Source organism: Choloepus didactylus, chromosome 2 (genome assembly GCF_015220235.1).
Source record: "Choloepus didactylus isolate mChoDid1 chromosome 2, mChoDid1.pri, whole genome shotgun sequence".
Taxonomy (NCBI): domain Eukaryota; kingdom Metazoa; phylum Chordata; class Mammalia; order Pilosa; family Megalonychidae; genus Choloepus; species Choloepus didactylus.
Genome location: NC_051308.1, coordinates 77,909,776 through 77,931,559, shown reverse-complemented (window position 1 = coordinate 77,931,559; position 21,784 = coordinate 77,909,776). Strand labels below are relative to the sequence as shown.

The following is a 21,784-nucleotide window of genomic DNA, read 5'->3' as shown; positions in this document are numbered from 1 at the left end:
AGATAATGAGCTTCAGACAACCAAAGATATCAACATCAGGACAGGTGCATTACATAGTACTCATTGTAGAACTAAGAGTAAATGAGAAAAGAGAAAGAGCATAGAAAATAATAGTTACATGTTCTAACATGTACAATCATAAAATAAAATGGGGGAAAATTGGAATTCCATATGCAAAAAAAGTTTAAATTTTTCTTAATATCATAATTGGTGATGTTAGTGTTACTATTATTATTCTGAGATTGTTGTGTGTAGTAGGTATGATAAAGAGGATGAGAAATTTGGGGGTAATTATCCCTTGGGTCTTTGAGAACCAAGGTTCTCTATGTAGAAAAAGGAATGCCAGGCGGGGCAAGATGGCAGACTGGTGAGCTGTATGTTTTAGTTACTCCTCCAGGAAAGTAGGTAGAAAGCCAGGAACTGCGTGGACTGGACACCACAGAGCAATCTGTCTTTGGGCATACTTCATACAACACTCATGAAAACGTGGAACTGCTGAGATCAGCGAAATCTGTAAGTTTTTGCGGCCAGGGGACCCGCGCCCCTCCCTGCCAGGCTCAGTCCCGTGGGAAGAGGGGCTGTCAGCTCCGGGAAGGAGAAGGGAGAACTGCAGTGGCAGCCCTTATCGGAAACTCATTCTACTGATCCAAACTCCAACCATAGACAGACTGAGACCAGACACCAGAGAATCTGAGAGCAGCCAGCCCAGCAGAGAGGAAACAGGCATAGAAAAACAACAACACAAAAAACTCCAAAATAAAAGCTGAGGATTTTTGGAGTTCTGGTGAACATAGAAAGGGGAAGGGCAGAGCTCAGGCCCTGAGGCGCATATGCAAATCCCGAAGAAAAGCTGATCTCTCTGCCCTGTGGACCTCTCCTTAATGGCCCTGGTTGCTTTGTCTCTTAGCATTTCAGTAATTCATTAGATCTCTGAGGAGGGCCCTTTTTTTTTAATCCTTTTTTCTTTTTCTAAAACAATTACTCTAAGAAGCCCAATACAGAAAGCTTCAAAGACTTGCTATTTGGGCAGGTCAAGTCAAGAGCAGAACTAAGAGAGCTCTGAGACAAAAGGCAATAATCCAGTGGCTGAGAAAATTCACTAAACACCACAACTTCCCAAGAAAAGGGGGGTGTCCGCTCACAGCCATCATCCTGATGGACAGGAAACACTCCTGCCCATCGCCAGCCCCATAACCCAGAGCTGCCCCAGACAACCCAGTGTGACGGAAGTGCTTCAAATAACAGGCACACACCACAACACTGGGCGTGGACATTAGCCTTCCCTGCAACCTCAGCTGATTGTCCCAGAGTTGGGAAGGTAGAGCAGTGTGAATTAACAAAGCCCCATTCAGCCATCATTTCAGCAGACTGGGAGCCTCCCTACACAGCCCAGCAGCCCAGAACTGCCCTGGGGGGACGGCACTCACCTGTGACATAGCACAGTCATCCCTCAACAGAGGACCCAGGGTGCACGGCCTGGAAGAGGGGCCCACTTGCAAGTCTCAGGAGCCATACGCCAATACCAAGGACTTGTGGGTCAGTGGCAGAGACAAACTGTGGCAGGACTGAACTGAAGGATTAGACTATTGCAGCAGCTTTAAAACTCTAGGATCACCAGGGAGATTTGATTGTTAGGGCCACCCCCCCCTCTCTGACTGCCCAGAAACACGCCCCATATACAGGGCACGCAACACCAACTACACACGCAAGCCTGGTACACCAATTGGACCCCACAAGACTCACTCCCCCACTCACCAAAAAGGCTAAGCAGGGGAGAACTGGCTTGTGGAGAACAGGTGGCTCGTGGACGCCACCTGCTGGTTAGTTAGAGAAAGTGTACTCCACGAAGCTGTAGATCTGATAAATTAGAGATAAGGACTTCAATTGGCCTACAAATCCTAAAAGAACCCTATCAAGTTCAGCAAATGCCACGAGGCCAAAAACAACAGAAAATAATAAAGCATAAGAAAAAACCAGACGATATGGATAACCCAAGCCCAAGCACCCAAATCAAAAAAACAGGAGAGACACAGCACCTAGAGCAGCTACTCAAAGAACTAAAGATGAACAATGAGACCACAGTACGGGATACAAAGGAAATCAAGAAGACCCTAGAAGAGCATAAAGAAGACATTGCAAGACTAATTAAAAAAATGGATGATCTTATGGAAATTAAAGAAAATGTTCACCAAATTAAAAAGATTCTGGACACTCATAGTACAAGACTAGAGGAAGTTGAACAACGAATCAGTGACCTCGAAGATGACAGAATGGAAAATGAAAGCATAAAAGAAAGAATGGGGAAAAAATTGAAAAAATCGAAATGGACCTCAGGGATATGATAGATAATATGAAACGTCCGAATATAAGACTCATTGGTGTCCCAGAAAGGGAAGAAAAGGGTAAAGGTCTAGGAAGAGTATTCAAAGAAATTGTTGGGGAAAACTTCCCAAATCTTCAAAACAACATAAATACACAAATCATAAATGCTCAGCGAACTCCAAATAGAAATAAATCCAAATAAACCCACTCCGAAGACATATACTGATCACACTGTCAAACACAGAAGAGAAGGAGCAAGTTCTGAAAGCAGCAAGAGAAAAGCAATTCACCACATACAAAGGAAACAGCATAAGACTAAGTAGTGACTACTCAGCAGCCACCATGGAGGCAGAGAAGGCATGGCACGATATATTTAAAATTCTGAGTGAGAAAAATTTCCAGCCAAGAATACTTTATCCAGCAAAGCTCTCCTTCAAATTTGAGGGAGAGATTAAATTTTTCACAGACAAACAAATGCTGAGAGAATTTGCTAACAAGAGACCTGCTCTACTGGAGATACTAAAGGGAGCCCTACAGACAGAGAAACAAAGAAAGGACAGAGAGACTTGGAGAAAGGTTCAGTATTAAAGAGATTCGGTATGGGTACAATAAAGGATATTAATAGACAGAGGGGAAAAATAAGACAAACATAAACCAAAGGATAAGATGGCTGATTCAAGAAATGCCTTCACGGTTATAACGTTGAATGTAAATGGATTAAACTCCCCAATTAAAAGATATAGATTCACAGAATGGATCAAAAAAAATGAACCATCAATATGTTGCATACAAGAGACTCATCTTAGACACAGGGACACAAAGAAATTGAAAGTGAAAGGATGGAAAAAAATATTTCATGCAAGCTACAGCCAAAAGAAAGCAGGTGTAGCAATATTAATCTCAGATAAAATAGACTTCAAATGCAGGGATGTTCTGAGAGACAAAGAAGGCCACTACATACTAATAAAAGGGGCAATTCAGCAAGAAGAAATAACAATCGTAAATGTCTATGCACCCAATCAAGATGCCACAAAATACATGAGAGAAACACTGGCAAAACTACAGGAAGTAATTGATGTTTCCACAATAATTGTGGGAGACTTCAACACATCACTCTCTCCTATAGATAGATCAACCAGACAGAAGACCAATGAGGAAATTGAAAACCTAAACAATCTGATAAATGAATTAGATTTAACAGACATATACAGGACATTACATCCCAAGTCACCAGGATACACATACTTTTCTAGTGCTCATGGAACTTTCTCCAGAATAGATCATATGCTGGGACATAAAACAAGCCTCAATAAATTTAAAAAGATTGAAATTATTCAAAGCACATTCTCTGACCACAATGGAATACAATTAGAAGTCAATAACCATCAGAGACTTAGAAAATTCACAAATACCTGGAGGTTAAACAACACACTCCTAAACAATCAGTGGGTTAAAGAAGAAATAGAAGAGAAATTGCTAAATATATAGGGACGAATGAAAATGAGAACACAACATACCAAAACCTATGGGATGCAGCAAAAGCCAGTGCTAAGGGGGGAAATTTATAGCACTAAACGCATATATTAAAAAGGAAGAAAGAGCCAAAATCAAAGAACTAATGGATCAACTGAAGAAGTTAGAAAATGAACAGCAACCAATCCTAAACCAAGTAGCAAGAAAAGAAATAACAAGGATTAAAGCAGAAATAAATGACATAGAGAACAAAAAAACAATAGACAGGATAAATATCACCAAAAGTTGGTTCTTCGAGAAGATCAACAAGATTGACAAGCCCCTAGCTAGACTGACAAAATCAAAAAGAGAGAAGACCCATATAAACAAAATAATGAATGAAAAAGGTGACATAACTGCAGATCCTGCAGAAATTAAAAAAATTATAAGAGGATATTATGAACAACTGTATGGCAACAAACTGGATAATGTAGAAGAAATGGACAATTTCCTGGAAACATATGAACAACCTAGACTGACCAGAGAAGAAATAGAAGACCTCAACCAACCCATCACAAGCAAAGAGATCCAATCAGTCATCAAAATCTTCCCACAAATAAATTGCCCAGGGCCAGATGGCTTCACAGGGGAATTCTACCAAACTTTCCAGAAAGAACTGACACCAATCTTACTCAAACTCTTTCAAAACATTGAAGAAAATGGAACACTACCTAACTCATTTTATGAAGCTTACATCAATCTAATACGAAAACCAGGCAAAGATACTACAAAAAAGGAAAACTACCGGCCAATCTCCCTAATGAATATAGATGCAAAAATCCTCAAAAAAATACTTGCAAATCGAATCCAAAGACACATTAAAAAAATCATACACCATGACCAAGTGTGGTTCATTCCAGGCATGCAAGGATGGTTCAACATAAGAAAATCAATCAATGTATTACTAACACATTAACAAGTCAAAAGGGAAAAAATCAATTGATCATCTCAATAGATGCTGAAAAAGCATTTGACAAAATCCAACATCCCTTTTTGATAAAAACACTTCAAAGGTAGGAATTGAAGGAAACTTCCTCAACATGATAAAGAGCATATATGAAAAACCCACAGCCAGCATAGTACTCAATGGTGAGAGACTGAAAGCCTTCCCTCTAAGATCAGGAACAAGACAAGGATGCCCGCTGTCACCACTGTTATTCAACATTGTGCTGGAAGTGCTAGCCAGGGCAATCCGGCAAGACAAAGAAATAAAAGGCATCCAAATTGGAAAAGAAGAAGTAACAACTGTCATTGTTTGCAGATGATATGATCTTATATCTAGAAAACCCTGAGAAATCGACGATACAGCTACTAGAGCTAATAAACAAATTTAGCAAAGTAGCGGGATACAAGGATTAATGCACATAAGTCAGTAATGTTTCTATATGCTAGAAATGAACAACTGAAGAGACACTCAAGAAAAAGATACCATTTTCAATAGCAACTAAAAAAATCAAGTATCCTAGGAATAAACTTAACCAAAGATGTAAAGACCTATACAAAGAAAACTACATAACTCTACTAAAAGAAATAGAAGGGGACCTTAAAAGATGGAAAAATATTCCATGTTCATGGATAGGAAGGCTAAATGTCATTAAGATGTCAATTCTACCCAAACTCATCTACAGATTCAATGCAATCCCAATCAAAATTCCAACAACCTACTTTGCAGACTTGGAAAAGCTAGTTATCAAATTTATTTGGAAAGGGAAGATGCCTCGAAATTGCTAAAGACACTCTAAAAAAGAAAAACGAAGTGGGAGGACTTACACTCCCTGACTTTGAAGCTTATTATAAAGCCACAGTTGCCAAAACAGCATGGTACTGGCACAAAGATAGACATATAGATCAATGGAATCGAATTGAGAATTCAGAGATAGACCCTCAGATCTATGGCCGACTGATCTTTGATAAGGCCCCCCAAAGTCACCGAACTGAGCCATAATGGTCTTTCAACAAATGGGGCTGGGAGAGTTGGATATCCATATCCAAAAGAATGAAAGAGGACCCCTACCTCACCCCCTACACAAAAATTAACTCAAAATGGACCAAAGATCTCAATATAAAAGAAAGTACCATAAAACTCCTAGAAGATAATGTAGGAAAACATCTTCAAGACCTTGTATTAGGCGGCCACTTCCTAGACTTTACACCCAAAGCACAAGCAACAAAAGAGAAAATAGATAAATGGGAACTCCTCAAGCTTAGAAGTTTCTGCACCTCAAAGGAATTTCTCAAAAAGGTAAAGAGGCAGCCAACTCAATGGGAAAAAATTTTTGGAAACCATGTATCTGACAAAAGACTGATATCTTGCATATATAAAGAAATCCTACAACTCAATGACAATAGTACAGACAGCCCAATTATAAAATGGGCAAAAGATATGAAAAGACAGTTCTCTGAAAGAGGAAATACAAATGGCCAAGAAACACATGAAAAATGTTCAGCTTCACTAGCTATTAGAGAGATGCAAATTAAGACCCACAATGAGATACCATCTAACACCGGTTTAGAATGGCTGCCATTAAACAAACAGGAAACTACAAATGCTGGAGGGGATGTGGAGAAATTGGAACTCTTATTCACTTGTTGGTGGGACTGTATAATGGTTCAGCCACTCTGGAAGTCAGTCTGGCAGTTCCTTAGAAAACTAGATATAGAGCTACCATTCGATCCAGCGATTGCACTTCTCGGTATATACCCGGAAGATCGGAAAAGCAGTGACACGAACAGATATCTGCACGCCAATGTTCATAGCAGCATTATTCACAATTGCCAAGAGATGGAAACAACCCAAATGTCCTTCAACAGATGAGTGGATAAATAAAATGTGGTATATACACACGATGGAATACTACGCGGCAGTAAGAAGGAACGATCTGGTGAAACATATGACAACATGGATGAACCTTGAAGACATAATGCTGAGCGAAATAAGCCAGGCACAAAAAGAGAAATATTATATGCTACCACTAATGTGAACTTTGAAAAATGTAAAACAAATGGTTTATAATGTAGAATGTAGGGGGCACTAGCAAGTAGAGAGCAATTAAGGAAGGGGAACAATAATCCAAGAAGAACAGATAAGCTATTTAACTGTTCTGGGGATGCCCAGGAATGACTATGGTCTGTTAATTTCTGATGGATATAGTAGGAACAAGTTCACAGAAATGTTGCTATATTATGTAACTTTCTTGGGGTAAAGTAGGGAACATGTTGGAAGTTAAGCAGTTATCTTAGGTTAGTTGTCTTTTCTTACTCCCTGTTATGGTCTCTTTGAAATGTTCTTTTATTGTATGTTTGTTTTCTTTTTAACTTTTTTTTCATACAGTTGATTTAAAAAAGAAGGGAAAGTTAAAAAAAAAAAAGAAAAAAAAACAAGGAAAAAAAAGGATGTAGTGCCCCCTTGAGGAGCCTGTGGAGAATGCAGGGGTATTCGCCTACCCACCTCCATGGTTGCTAACATGACCACAGACATAGGGGACTGGTGGTTTGATGGGTTGAGCCCTCTACCATAGGTTTTACCCTTGGGAAGACGGTTGCTGCAAAGGAGAGGCTAGGCCTCCCTATGGTTGTGCCTAAGAGTCCTCCTCCGAATGCCTCTTTGTTGCTCAGATGTGGCCCTCTCTCTCTGGCTAAGCCAACTTGAAGAGGTGAAATCACTGCCCCTCCCCCCTACGTGGGATCAGACACCCAGGGGAGTGAATCTCCCTGGGCAACGTGGAGAATATGACTCCCGGGGAGGAATGGTAGACCCTGGCATCGTGGGACGAGAACCATCTTCTTGACCAAAAGGGGGATGTGAAAGGAAATGAAATAAGCTTCAGTGGCAGAGAGATTCCAAAAGGAGCCGAGAGGTCACTCTGGTGGGCACTCTTACGCACACTTTAGACAACCCTTTTTAGGTTCTAAAGAATTGGGGTAGCTGGTGGTGGATACCTGAAACTATCAAACTACAACCCAGAACCCATGAATCTCGAAGACCGTTGTATAAAAATGTAGGTTATGAGGGGGTGACAATGGGATTGGGAAAGCCATAAGGACCAACACATCCACTTTGTCTAGTTTATGGATAGATGAGTAGAAAATAGGGGAAGGAAACAACAAACAACCAGACAAAGGTACCCAGTGTTCTTTTTACTTCAACTGCTCTTTTTCACTCTAATTATTATTCTTGTTATTTTTGTGTGTGTGCTAATGAAGGGATAATGTCAGGGATTGATTTAGGTGATGAATGTACAACTATGTAATGGTACTGTAAACAATCGAAAGTACGATTTGTTTTGTATGACTGCGTGGTATGTGAATATATCTCAATAAAATGAAGATAAAAAAAAAGGAATGCAAAGATATTATAGAAAATATATATATTTTCCTAGTTCTGCCCACTGAAAAGGTCCAGATAATGGCCAACACAGTAGTAGTAATGAGCATACCTAGACCCAAAATGTAGTCTTGAAATGCCATTTACCACTAAAAGAAACCTGAGCTTCTTATAGAAAAGGCTGACTCCAAATATAGAGTAAGAAATGAATAATATGCACCTAGAACATCCTGACATACCAGAGAGCAAGGAAGTTATCAAAGCCTGCTAGGGTCATGGTAAAAGGATCTAGCCAGCCTGAAAAGATACCCACTGGCCCAAAATGGGAAATGTGAGCTTCAGTAAGCTTAAGAATTATAACAGATTGAAACCCATCGAATATGTTTAGGTTCATAATGAAATTTTTTAAAGTTAATTCATCACCTTCAGAGAATGGCAGGAAATCAATAAATTATCTTGAAAACAGTTAAATAGAGGGAAAGGATCAAGCTTTTATCCTGTCTGTCTTATATAAACTATAATACTGGGTAACCAACTAGTAGATAAAGGAAATTAAGATGCTATAAAATTATTCCAATTAATAATGAAAACAAAACATCAGAATTAGGATACCACCATTTTGCAGTCCCCAGTGAATGAATGGGTCTAGACAATAAGCATCAATAGCTGCCAATGTCACAAAAAAGAGGGAAAACCAGATTATTTTGTTCTTCTTAAAGTGAAAAACATGGGACCATTTATAGTCCTGCTGAAAGGACTGTTCCGGAGTCTGATTAAGCTTTATTATCTCCTGAAGGAAGTATGGCAAAAACATGCTGAACTGCACCATAGCAAAATCTAGATGGTGGAAAACTCTACATATTAAACACTCCAGATTCTTCAAGAGATGAATTATAAGGAAAAGAAAGAGATGTAGAGGCAACCTGTACATTAAAAGAGACTTAAGGCATTTTTTAATGGGCAAGATTAAACTCTAGTGTTTTAAAATGCATACTTGGGTGATAATATAATAGGAAATATGAGGAAATAATTACTATAAAATCCAGGATTAGTGGTGTGGTAGTCTGTCACAGCGGTGGCCCCCAGTGAACCACATTTCAGAATATTCATGCCTTTGTGTAGTCCCTTTCCCTTGAGTCTGGGCTGGCCCTGTGACTTGCTTTATCCAAAACAATGTGACAGAAATAATGCTGGGCCGGTTCTGAGGCTAATCCATAAGAAGCCCTGGCTACTTTGACACTCTTCAAACCCTGGCCCCCCATTTAATAATCCAGCTACTTTACTGCAGAGACCATGAAGAGGCCACATGGGGAGATAAGAAAGCCTGAGTCCAGTCACCAATTGACTCATTTGCTGAATGCAGCCACAGGAATGACCACCAGCAACATAAGTGGTAGAACAAGCCCAGCTGAACCCATTCCAGATAGCAGAATTGTGTACAACTGGTTGTGATTTTAAGAGTCACTATCCTGGGGAGTATTTTGTGAGGCAGCAATAGATAATTGAGAAGTTATTTTTGGAGAGACAAAGGTGTCTAGGATGGGGATGAGGCACATGGAGTATTCTAAGGTGGCTGGTGAAGTTCTACTTCTTGACTTGGGTGATGGCTACAAGGATATTTGCTTTATAATGATTCACTTAGCTACACAGTTGCTTTGTGTGGTTTTCTAAACCTACGTTTTATTTTTAAATAAAAATTTTTTAAAAAAGAAAAAACATGCATGGTTTGGCAGAGAGACTATCTGTTCTTCTTCCAATGTTCCTTCAGTCCTTGGACTTTCTTTTTAATCACTTCAGGACTCCCAGAAAGGAAAAAAGAAAAAACTGTTAACTCATTCTGATCCTATAGACTCATTTCAAACATCAAGCATAAAAATATAAACTTCTTTGGGTCCTAGACCTTGCAATTTGCAAAATAGTATTAATTGCATTTATATTTCTAAAGTGTTTAGTCTCTCCTTTAGTGGGAAAAATACATGCAGTACACACACAAAAAAAGCACTTTTAAAAGCTGGCTTGCATTTTCTTATTGGCACCAACTTGCTAATCTCTTTTTTAAATGGATTTTCCAGTTTCAATGGTGGAAATCTGTATTGCATTTGGCATTTTGTTTGGTTATGTGCTTTTTTAGTTTGTAACTACTAGAATTTTAGACCTCATGTCCTAAATATTAGTAAAGTGCTTTAAACAAACTGTAGCAGATGTATTGTGCTCTTTTATTCTTTTGTCTTCCTTTCCATTATTCTTTTTTTCCATGCCTGTGACTTCATTATTCATTTCATAATGCAAATTGTTACATGTACCTTGTTTCTTAGAATGCAATTACTTACCCTTACTGACAAAACAATTACAATTTTTAAGTAGGAGATTAAAACTCACTGCTATAATTCACACTGCATTTTAAAAAAAAAATTTCACAGTACATTTTTAATTAAATCAGAAAATACTGTTACAAGTTGGGTTCCTGCTGTTACACTTTCTACCTGTGAACCCAGTTCAGGCCTTTCCAAGGGTAACAGTAGAATAAAAATACAATCAGTTCAAGAGTCCACAATGAATATAACATAAGGTAATGAAAAAATAAAAATCACTGTTGTCACATTAGAAGTTACTATTACTAAGCACCCTTGCTGATGTGGTCCTCTTACAGAAATGTCCACAGAAAAAGGAAGAGTTTCACCAAGACCAGGTCTTGATTCAGCATCTGTCTCTACAAGGTTTGCTGAGGTTTGAATTAGGACCCAAAGGAGGGAAGGTCAGTGTTTCTTCTGCTCAGTTGTCTCAGTCTAGCATCTTTACTTTCTTTTTGATTGAATCTAAGAAACTCTCAATTCACAAAATCTTTTATGGTTTCCCCCACACCTGCCACTCCCACCTGGGAAGCTGTAATTCCCCACTTCTTAGGAGAGTTCATTCACTGCTACAAATTAGGAACTGAGAGAGCTATTCATGATACAATCTTAACACACATCTTACTTTCTTTGGATTCATTTTTCTTAAAGGGGACTCAATACAGCAGCAGTCAGTATACGAGTTAGGATGCTTTGGGCTGCAAGGAACAGAAGACAATTGTATTGGTTAGGATAAGGTCTGTCTGTGAATAACAGTAATATCATAAATAGCATTGGCTTAAATAAGATAGAAGTTTATTTCTCTCTTATGTAGGTAATCTAGGGCTCATGAAGTCCTCAGAAACCTAAGCACCTCTGGTCCAGTTAGGATGCTCGACATGAACTCCTTCTTAAGGCCTCCTCATGGTCTGAGATGGCTGCTCCAGCCATGTTCACATTCCAGCCAGCAGTACAGAGGACAGGACAGAGACAGGCACGTCCTTTACCTTATGGTCACTTTCTGGAAGTAACATACAACACTGTTGCCTATATTCTATTGGCCAGAATTCAGTTACATGGTACCACCTAGTCACAAAGAAGACTGGAAAATATCTTTATTCTGGGAGTTTATGTGACCAAGTGAAATCTGGGGGTCCTATTATTAAAGAAAGAAAACAGAGAATGGATACTAGGGGACAACTAGTAATTTCTTCCACACCCAACTCAAAGGGGACTCATATAACAATAAGTATACAAGTAGGGCAGGCAGGCATCAGCAAGGTTTGTCAGATCTCCAGCATCTTTTCTGAGACTGCCTCAGTTTTGCACTCCTCTAAGTGTTGGCTTTGCCTTCAAGCTAAGATAAAAACAGCAGTTTCAGACATCAAGATAAAAACAGCAGTTCCAGACTACTCATCAAGATAAAAACAGCAATTCCAGACATCACATCCAGAGGCAACAAACTCCAAAAGAAGAGTTGGGGGGCATCTCTTCCTTTTGTCTTCTTTTTTAAAAAGAGGAAAACCTTCATAGAAACAGCCAGAAAACTTCTCCTCAAGCTTTACTGGCCAGACTACATTACGATCTCATGCATAGGACAATCCACTGGCAAGAAGAAAGTACCACCCTGATAGTCATGGACCAACCAGCATCTCCACTCCCCATAAATGAAATACAGGGCCATAAATGAAGTATAGGGTTACCTAGAGGAGGTTCAATACCTGGACAAAACCAGGATTTTGTTATGAAAGAGAAAAGGGAAAAGGTTGGCATCCAACGATGACTGCCACACTCCATTTCCTAACTTTTCCATCAAAGTATACTGCCATTACTAGCCAGATAAATTGGACTCTAAGCTTATACTGCCATCGTTGTCCAGATAAATTGGACCAGTTCTTATGCCCATCTCTCACTAACAAATTATAGCTGAAGAATAAGCAAATATGTGGACTCATACTATACCTCTAGATTGAGTCAGCTACAAACAATGTGCAGCTCTTCCCATCCTCCTTTCATCTTGCTTATTGAGACTTCACTCTAGGCCCTGTCACTGGCATAAATTTCATAGATTGCCACCTAAGTTAACTCCCTGGTATGAGTACTAGAAAACTCCCCTGAGAGAAATACAAGTTGTCTTAAAGCTGCAACACCTTTCTTACTTTATAAGCATCAGCTGACTGATCGACATTTCAACTGGGCCCTTTATAGGGTAAGTGACTGACTTTGGAAAGTAAATCCAGGAAAAGAACACAATTTTCCTAAACCTGATTTGCTGCTACCAGGCCTGGCAGTGCTTTTGACACTGATGAATGTCACCTCCCCCATCCCACCCCACCCTGCCCAGGACCTGGATATTTCATAGTTCTCAACTTTAGCACTGATTTTCCAGTACATTTCTGACGCTTCACAGGATTTCTTATATAGTAGAGGGTTCAAGTTTATTTCTCTTTGATTCACTAAGAATTCAACAGTCATTTTCTAAAGGAAATAAAATTATTGCTTAAACAGTAAAACACACTGTATTTTTTAAACTGTAGTTCAATTTCAGGCACACCAAATACTTAAAAAGAAAAAAGAAAAATAAAAAAAAACAAAATCTTGCATACAAAGAGAAAAGCATCCTAAATTGATAACTGATGCCTGGATTATAAGAGCATCCTATCTCATTAAAGCAATACCCTTTTAGGCCAGTGCTAAAAGCATCACTGACAAAAGGCTAACAGATGACATTGCCCATGTCATTACAAGTAGGTCTCAGCATTATTTATTAATAGCAACATCTTCTCTTAAGAAGTTACTGAAAGACCTCTAAAAACAATCTTAATTTTCAAAGTTAACATCTTTAGAAATGAAGTAACTCCAAAACACTTCTGATATCCCTTTACCTAGTCATTTACTAAGTCCATAGAAATAATGTATTTTCAAAACATCCATGTGACACAGAACACTATTAAAACAAAGTTTTGAGGCACACAAAACAAATGGCAGTTGTTAAATGATTTGTCTAAAAGTAAATGTTGATTCAGTCATTAGCATACTAAAAGTACAGCTGCTTACAACACATACAAAATAAAGTTAGTAAAATTCACTCCAAATATATTGAATAGCTACTTTCCATACATTGGCAAAGTTTACCAAGCTTGAAAGAAAGTTATTGTCTCAGCTACAGGAGCTTTCAAATCTGTAACATTTCCCTGACAGCCACTTTACGAGAAACAGGTCATAAAACTGTGTCTTAACTTTACCGTCATACTTTCAATTGTTCTGCTTACAATTAAATCAAAGCTTAGGAATATTTAAGGGCTAAAGAATGGGCAAAGTGGTGAAGACAGGGTTATGGTTTTATGCAGGGATCTGAGGCTTCAAAACCATCAGGAAAGAACAGTCCCGTGACCTTCATTTACTCATGCACTAACGATTCTCATCACCATGCATTTTTCCAATGCTCTTTTCTCTTTTGGCAAGACTTAATATTCTCACATGAGGCAATGTCTCATTTTCTCTGGAGGTATTCTGACTTTAACTCTTCTCTTTCTTCCCCCACTACACATACCTTGAAAGAGTCTTCCCAAAAGCAGAATGAGGAGACAGAATTGAACAAAGACTAAGAATATATTGACTCACACAATCGGCTGTAGTTTTATACATTCAAATCGCAATCATTTTAAGTCCTTCATGTGCACCAACTATCATAATGTGCAATCATTTAATTTCAGAATAATGAAGGTGATATATTTTCTTATCCTATGAGTACATTTCTTGCATGGCCATCAGCAGCAGGAACTGTCATGACCATGAAGTCTTCTTCAAGCAGATCAATCTCTCACATTTCCGGACTTTAAACAATGATAGGTGGCAATGCTTCAACCTTAGGTGTTTCTAAGCTTTCCAGTGAAACAAGTTTTATAAAATAAATGCCATAAATATAATTTCGCTAACACCTAAACACAAGACTGTTCTTGCAATGTTCTGCCTCATCATTCTTTCATTTCCCTACACACTGGTGAAAACAAATATATGGTCAAATTTTTAAGACTAAGGCAGGCTTAACTTAGCTCTTTTACTAACATAAAAAAAGTCAGCTATCTTTTCCCCCTTTTAATAAACAGGAGCAAAAGGCATACTTGGCTGTGTTTTATTCCCTGACAGTATGGACTGTTGATGATCTACTTTCAAAAGCACCAGGGGAGGAATCTGGAAAATCAATTACTTTGCTCTTCACGTGCCCTGATTTGATACCCTTTTTAAATGTTGGTATCTTTTGTAAATGGTTTTAGATATTGTGGTGACTGAAACGAATATGGAATAAGGACACCAAATGAACACTTTTCTCTTACCAGCTTAAGTCTTCTAAGAAGGATAGGCCCAAGGGCCAGAAAGAGGAATCAGTAAGAATTTAGTCATTTCATTACAGAATTAGAGTAAGACTTAGAGTTTCATGCCTTGTTTAGGAGCTGTCTCTCAAGCCATAAAAACACTAAATTCAAAAGATAACCGTCCTTCCAAAAATAACATTAGTATCAAGATAGTCTGGTTATTTAAAATTTGGCTTCCTGGGGACAACCTCCTCAGTAGGAGGTCAGGTAGTGGATGTGGGTAGGGGGTGGGGGGTGGGAGAAGGAGGGGGAGGGCCAAATACACCCAGGAGATAAAGAGACATGATTTCCTGCAGTTTCAGTTCAATTTTTTTTTTCTTCTCCCTCACACCCTTTGAGTCACTATATCTCTGAAGATCTCCTAAAATGAGCTTCTCTCATTCTATAACTTTAGCAAACATTACAAAATATGCCAGTGTTCCTCTCTTGCTCTCTCTCCCCTCTCTGGGGAGAGAAGGGAACTGGACAACCTGGGAACATAATGACATCGTCCTTTCTGCCTCTGATGAAATCATTCCACAAGTGATACTATGAAGTTCAAGTAAAGCGTTTTACAAAACCAGGCCAACATTACAAGAAGGGAAATTCTCTTTTTAGGCCGGGAATCCCCAGGGAAATCTCTAGAAACGAGGTATAGCCCCTATTTTCTCTTGGCAACAAGTCCAGTATTAGGTACCCGAGTTGAGGTGCTTCTGGGAGGGGGCAGAACAGACACTGAGGTGGATGAAGCCGAGTTGTATCAAGTCGCCCCAACTCCCCATCATGCACCTGCCTCTCCCAGCCCTCCTGCGGCGCTTCCCAAACCATCCTCGTCCCGCTCACCCTCAGCGGCAACGCAGGCCCCCAGCCAAGCCAAACGAGCTGCACGCCTGTGGGTGCGCAAATGAAATCCCCAGCGCGGAGCAGGTAGAGAGAAGGGCATGGAGAGCTAGTTGGGGGGCGCGCTGCAAACACCCGACGCGCAGCGGTGCCTGCGACTCGCTGATGCCCCCTCGGGGTGCCAGGGCCAAGGCGGCCAGCCTGCCCCAAAGGCTCGGGCGGTTTTCCAGGCCCCCGCGGGCGTACCTCGGATGTAGGCGCACTTGCCCTCGTCCAGCTGGCTGGAGACCGAGCCGCCCATGGCCGCGGTGCCGGCGTGTGCTGAGCGCGGCGTCTGCCGGGTCGTACCCGGGGCGGGACTGACTGCTCGCTCCGGCCGCTCGCTGCTCGCTCCAGGAGGTTGATGCGACGGGGAACTGGGCTCTCAATTAAGGGGCAAACTTCCTCCAAGAGACGCCGCCTTCTCGGGCGCCTCCTCCAGGTCCGCACCCTCTGAGGATCTGTGGGCTGGCCCAGAGGCTGTCTTCCCGCCCTCGCTCCCCTGGTGAGTTCCAAGGGGATGTCTAGCCTAACAGGAGTTTCCCTTCCTTCTTTTCGTAGAGCTTTGTTTATTTTCACCGGTTTAGGGCAGCTGAGAAACACCCTGGGGGAAATGGGCCATTTCTCGGATGATTATAAACGTCTGTGAGCTGGGACTCTCCCCACCCACATCCAGTGAAGTCCAGCAAGCTCAAGATCCAATTGTATTACACGCCCTCCTGTACAAATTTGGAAGTACCAGTTTTAAGTGTAGCCCCAGATCAACATCACCTGAGAACTTGTTAGAAATGCAAAATCTTGATGCCCCCAGCTCCATCCCTGATCAGAAACTGGGAGTGGGACAAAGCAATCTGACTTTTCACAAGCCGTCCAGGTAATTTTTTTAATTCAGTTTTATTGAGATATATTCACATACCATACAGTCATCCATGGTGTACAATCAGCTGTTCACAGTGCCATCATATAGTTGTGCATTCATCACCCCAATCTGTTTTTGAACATTTTCCTTATACCAGAAAGAATAAGAGTAGGAATAAAAAATAAAAGTAAAAAAGTGCTCTCTTCGGCAGCACATACACTAAAAATTGGAACGATACAGAGAAGATTAGCATGGCCCCTGCACAAGGATGACACTCAAATTCGTGAAGCATTTCTTATTTTCATGTGGCTCCCTGAGCATCGATCCTTTGCTGGTTATCGCAGAGAAAAAGATATGTGTCAAAGCAATGTGTGTGGCATCTAATATTAAAGCTGTGAATTTCTGGCAAAAAAAGAAAATAAAAATAAAAGTAAAAAAGAACACCCAAATCATACCCCTGCCCACCCCATCCCACCCTATTTTTCATTTAGTTTTTGTCTCCATTTTTCTACTCATCCATCCATATACTGGACAATAGGAGTGTGATCCACAAGGTTTTCACAATCACACTGTCACCCCATGTAAGCTACATAGTTATACAATCATTGCAGTTTGATAGTTTCAGGTATTTACTTCTAGCTATTCCAATACACTAAAACCTAAAAAGGTATATTTATATAGTACATAAGAATGCCCACTTGAGTGACCTCTCAACTCCATTTGGAATCTCTCAGACACTGAAACTTTATTTTGTTTCACCTCTCTTCCCCCTTTTGGTCAAGAAGATGTTCTCAATCCCACAATGCTGGGTCCAGGTTCATCCCTGGGAGTCATATCCTGCGTTGCCAGGGAGATTTATACACCTCCTCCAGGTAATTTTGATGCTCACTCAAGTTTGAGAATCAGGGTAAACTGTGCTTTCTTGCAGGCAAGAAGTCGGGCCAAGGAGGGGGTGAAGGAGTGAAGGACAAAAGAGAGAGGGAAATCGATTTGAAGGGGGAAAACTAAGGTCTGGGTCTTACAATATGATCCCAGCTCTGAAACTTTCTAAGTCCTTGATCAAAGTCTGTCCTTACATCTTTAGGTTCATTTCTGTCCTTAGCCAACTGGAAACACACAGTTTATTAGAACGGACATTTGCTCTTTTCCCACAACCACTATTTACCTTGGCAGGCTCTCCCAAGCAAGACCTAGCTTAGGATTTCATCCTATTCTTAGTAATCAGTTTTTTAGTGACTTCTGTTGACTTAACCACAAGGTCAAATGGTCTGTACACACATGAGCCAGGCCTGAGTAGGACTTCGAAGGTTTTTTCCAAAATCGAAATAACTAGCACTTTAAAACAAATATTTGTCATACCTCACCCTTAGTTTCTCACATCCTACATTATAATCCTTCAGGAAATCTTGTCAATTCTACTTCCAAAATATGTCCAGTATTCAACCACTTCTTGTCTCATTCACTGTCATCACCCCATCATTTCTCTCCTTGATCATTTTAATAGCCTCCTAATTGTTCTCTCTCCTTCGGAGAAAAATTCAAAGTCTTTAGCATGACCTACTAGATCCGCTTCCTCTCTGCCCTCATCTACCACCACTCTCCTCCTTGCTTTCTCTGTTATAGCACCACAAGCTAGTTCTTTCCGTCCTCAAGGGCCTTTGTACTTGCTCTGCCTAGGCCTAGGATGATCTTCTCTCAGATATTCATGACTTAATCTCTAGGTCTCTCATTTCATTCAAGTGTCCACTAAAAGCCAACACCTCAGAGAAGCTTTCCCTGGTCCTTAATCTCCATCTCTCTCTACCCTTGACCCTGCATTATTTTTATTCGTATTACTTGTCATCATCTGACATACATTTATTTACTTATCTGTCTCCCTCCACTGAGATGTAAGTTCCATAAGGGCAGGGATTTTCTTTTTCTGGTTTGTTGTTGTTGTTGTTGTTCTGTCATTTTTAAAAAAATTTATTTGTTTTCTTTGTTCTTTTTTTTTTTTCTATAAGGACAGGGATATTTGTCTGTTTTGTTCTCTGATATATCCCAAGTGCCTTGGAGTATATGGCACATAGTAGATGCTCAGATTATTGCTGAGTAAATGAATGAATGAAATATAAAATAGAAGAATCTGAACCCAGTGAAAGCTCTGATCTCAATAAGTAAATAAAAGGCATTTTCAGATAACTGTTCATGATTTAAACCCTCCAATGTTCAACTCTTTTCTCAGGATTCTAATTATCTCTTAGAGTTAAGTATATCTTCTTGGAGCAGTAATCCCTTTCATTATATAAATTGCTATAATTGTACAGGATGTTATTGTTGATATTGAAGAAAACTAATTCTTCCTGCCAGAAGTATAGTTTCAGCTCATCACCTCTTGTTTGGGAACACTCTGAGAAAAGATTGATTGTTCTGATTTGTCACTCTGTTCACTGTAGCTAGCATTCACAACAGATGGAACAGAACAAGTTACAAGGAGGGATCTGTGTGGTGCAGTATTAATAGGCTCTGTAGGTTGCCAGTTCTAGCTCTGAATCCTAACCTGATAACTTAAAAGCCATTGCTGAAGTTGCTTAACTTACTCATCTCAGTTTCCTCCTCTGTTAAATGGAGCCAATACCACTTACCTCATGGTCTGTTGTGAATATTAAATGTGATCAAGGCTGAGAAGCACTTAGCACGTTCCAGGAACATAGTAAATACTCAGTAAATAGAAGTTAGGATTATTATTATCAGTAAGGGCAAGAGTGGTCAAGGAAGCAATTTTCTAGAGAAAGTAGAATTTTAATTGAGCCTTCAAAATCCTTGATGTTTACATTAAGAAAGAACTAACGCTGCCTTATTTCCCTCAAACAAATAAAACTCTTTTTTTTTTACCAGTGGTTTACATGAAAAATTAAGGAGTTCATTTTTTTAGTCATAGTATTTAATATTTGCAAATCCTATGTGGGCATCATTTTATTAATCACACACTGAAAATGAGTCTCCAAGCAATTCAATAACTTTTATGAACCAGATTCAATTTCATGTGATTCAAATCTAGTTTAGAATTTTTTATGAAATGTTGATTTCAGTACTGTATCAGTGTATTTTGTATTGAAATACTTTATTTCATATCACATACTAAAATGATTACCTTTTTAATATCTTTATTGAGATATAATTTATATACCACAAAGTTCATCCATTTAGATTACCTTTCTTTTTTTTTAAGGAACAAGTGAGTTTAATAGAGATTTAATACCTCTGAAATGTGTATGTGTGTATTCTCTTGCAAGCCAAAGAACTTGGCTTGTTTACCATGTACTCATTTGACTTAGTGACATCTGTCAACTTGGGCATTTAGGTGCCTGCAGAGCAGGGCAGTTTCATATTTCTTTGTACTTCCCCAACGTGCCTTGTACTGCTGTGTATTATAGGAGTAGGAACTCTGTAATGAGTCCATTGACTCATAAGTATACAGGGTAGTTGTATCAGTTATCTAATTTAATCTTCACAAAAACCGATTGCAGTAAGCTCTATTGTTATCACCATTTTACAGCATATCAGACTCTCCAGGGGGGAGGACACTAGTACCAAATTTGAAAGGAAAACTGTATCTATTATATTTTAACTGTATATTTGAAAAACAAAAAAAAGATGGCTGTTTTCATAATAGAAATTATAGAAAGCTCAACTGATTAATCTTCTCTAGAGGAAATATGTGGAAGATAGAATCCAACTTCTGCTCATCAGTGAAACTTGAGGGGAAGTTTTAGAAGCTCCAGAGAATGTGGAATTTTTATAAGAAAAAGACAAAGATTTCTTTTAAAATGTTGAGAAACAGTGCTTTTGAGATTCTCAACTTGGTTTTCAAATACTAATCATCATAACTTTATGCAGCCCTCTAGCACTGCATAAGACCTTAGACATGAAGAAGTCCAAGTATTGTACAGAAACCAACAAAGGCTTATTAACTAAGGAGGTCAAACTCTAGAAACAAAGAGACACTTACATGTGGGTAGGTATCAGTCTTCAAATCTGACCAAGACCAGACCAGCAAGGTTGTCCTAGTAAAAACTATAAGTGAATTATTGCCGTAGATAAACAGATTCTAGGGGTCCTGCTGGAGGCAGGGCTCTGAACTGCTGTGTTCTGGGGGTAGGTGTGAGCTTAGTACCAGTGCACAAAGGGAGGAGTGCCACCTGCTGGTCCACCCATGATACTCCACACGGAGCCAGGGCTCCATGCATTGAGGGGAACAATGCTCACTCTAGTCCAAATCAAATTCATATGTCTGCAACTAGATTGCTTGCAAAGTCATTTGGCATTATTCAGCTATTTCTTAGAAGTACTAATATTCTAGCTTTTTTGTCCAGCTGACAAATGGATTACTCTTCTGGAACAGAACTTTTCCTGTTGAATTTATTTTGGGGACTAATTCTATTATTTTATAATGGGAGCTTACACTTACTGCCTATAACACACATTTTGATATCAGTTATAATCTATGTTGTAAAGTGCAGTCATCTGATTGTTTTCTCACAGTCACAGTTCATTCTTCTCTTTATATAGTACAATTCTCCTACACATTAATTCTCCCAGTCAGGAGACAATAGTTGTGCAAAAGTAATATGCAGGGCTCAGATTTCTGTTCTTCTGGTGGACTTGAATGGAGAGACAGGAGGAAGTATTGGGATGTGGGAGCTGTGGGACTGGTCAACTCAGGTGGGCAGGATGATTATATCACCGACAATATTTAGAACTGCTGGTACATGGTGCAATACAGAACAAGCTGACTTTTAGTTTTATTATTGCTTTTCAATCCTCTGTAGACAATGCAGCTTATTTCTTTTTTTTTTTTTTTTTTGAGCAGGGAGTTTGCTTTTATTATACTGTACTTGACAAAGAGGTTGGTAATATCAGTGATAGAAAAAGGTAGAAACAAGTAAGGGTGAGAAGACAAGTTCTACAGATAGAGATGCTCATGGGAGGATGGTTTTGGAAATGAGTGTCAGCAGATATAGCTCTCCAAGAGGACAGGTAACTCCTATGAGGAAAACTCTTATTTTCTAGATCCTTATGTAGCCAATCTATCAGCTTCTTCATTGCCTCTGATGCCAGAATGACCAGGAACATACTTCCATTGGATATCCATTCCTTGGGAAGCTTCATCAATCTTCTCAAAATCTGCTCTGTTGACAATGTCCCTTCCGGAGGCTGTTTT

At 39.5% G+C, this 21,784-nt stretch overlaps 1 protein-coding gene and 1 non-coding gene across 2 annotated transcripts in view; one reads left to right on the top strand and one right to left on the bottom strand.

Annotated features, from left to right (window-relative positions):
- NIBAN1 (niban apoptosis regulator 1) overlaps positions 1–16,181 on the bottom strand; it is a 161,668-nt gene extending 145,487 nt beyond the window's left edge. Inside the window, exon 1 of the mRNA XM_037825176.1 lies at positions 15,930–16,181. Coding sequence (XP_037681104.1) covers positions 15,930–15,984 — 55 coding nt within the window. The 5' untranslated portion in view covers positions 15,985–16,181. The remainder of the gene's footprint in view (positions 1–15,929) is intronic.
- A 595-nt stretch (positions 16,182–16,776) lies between these two features.
- Positions 16,777–16,884, top strand: LOC119528424. The gene has a single exon (XR_005215722.1). It is a non-coding gene; the product is annotated as a U6 spliceosomal RNA (small nuclear RNA).
- The last annotated feature ends 4,900 nt before the right edge of the window (positions 16,885–21,784 follow it).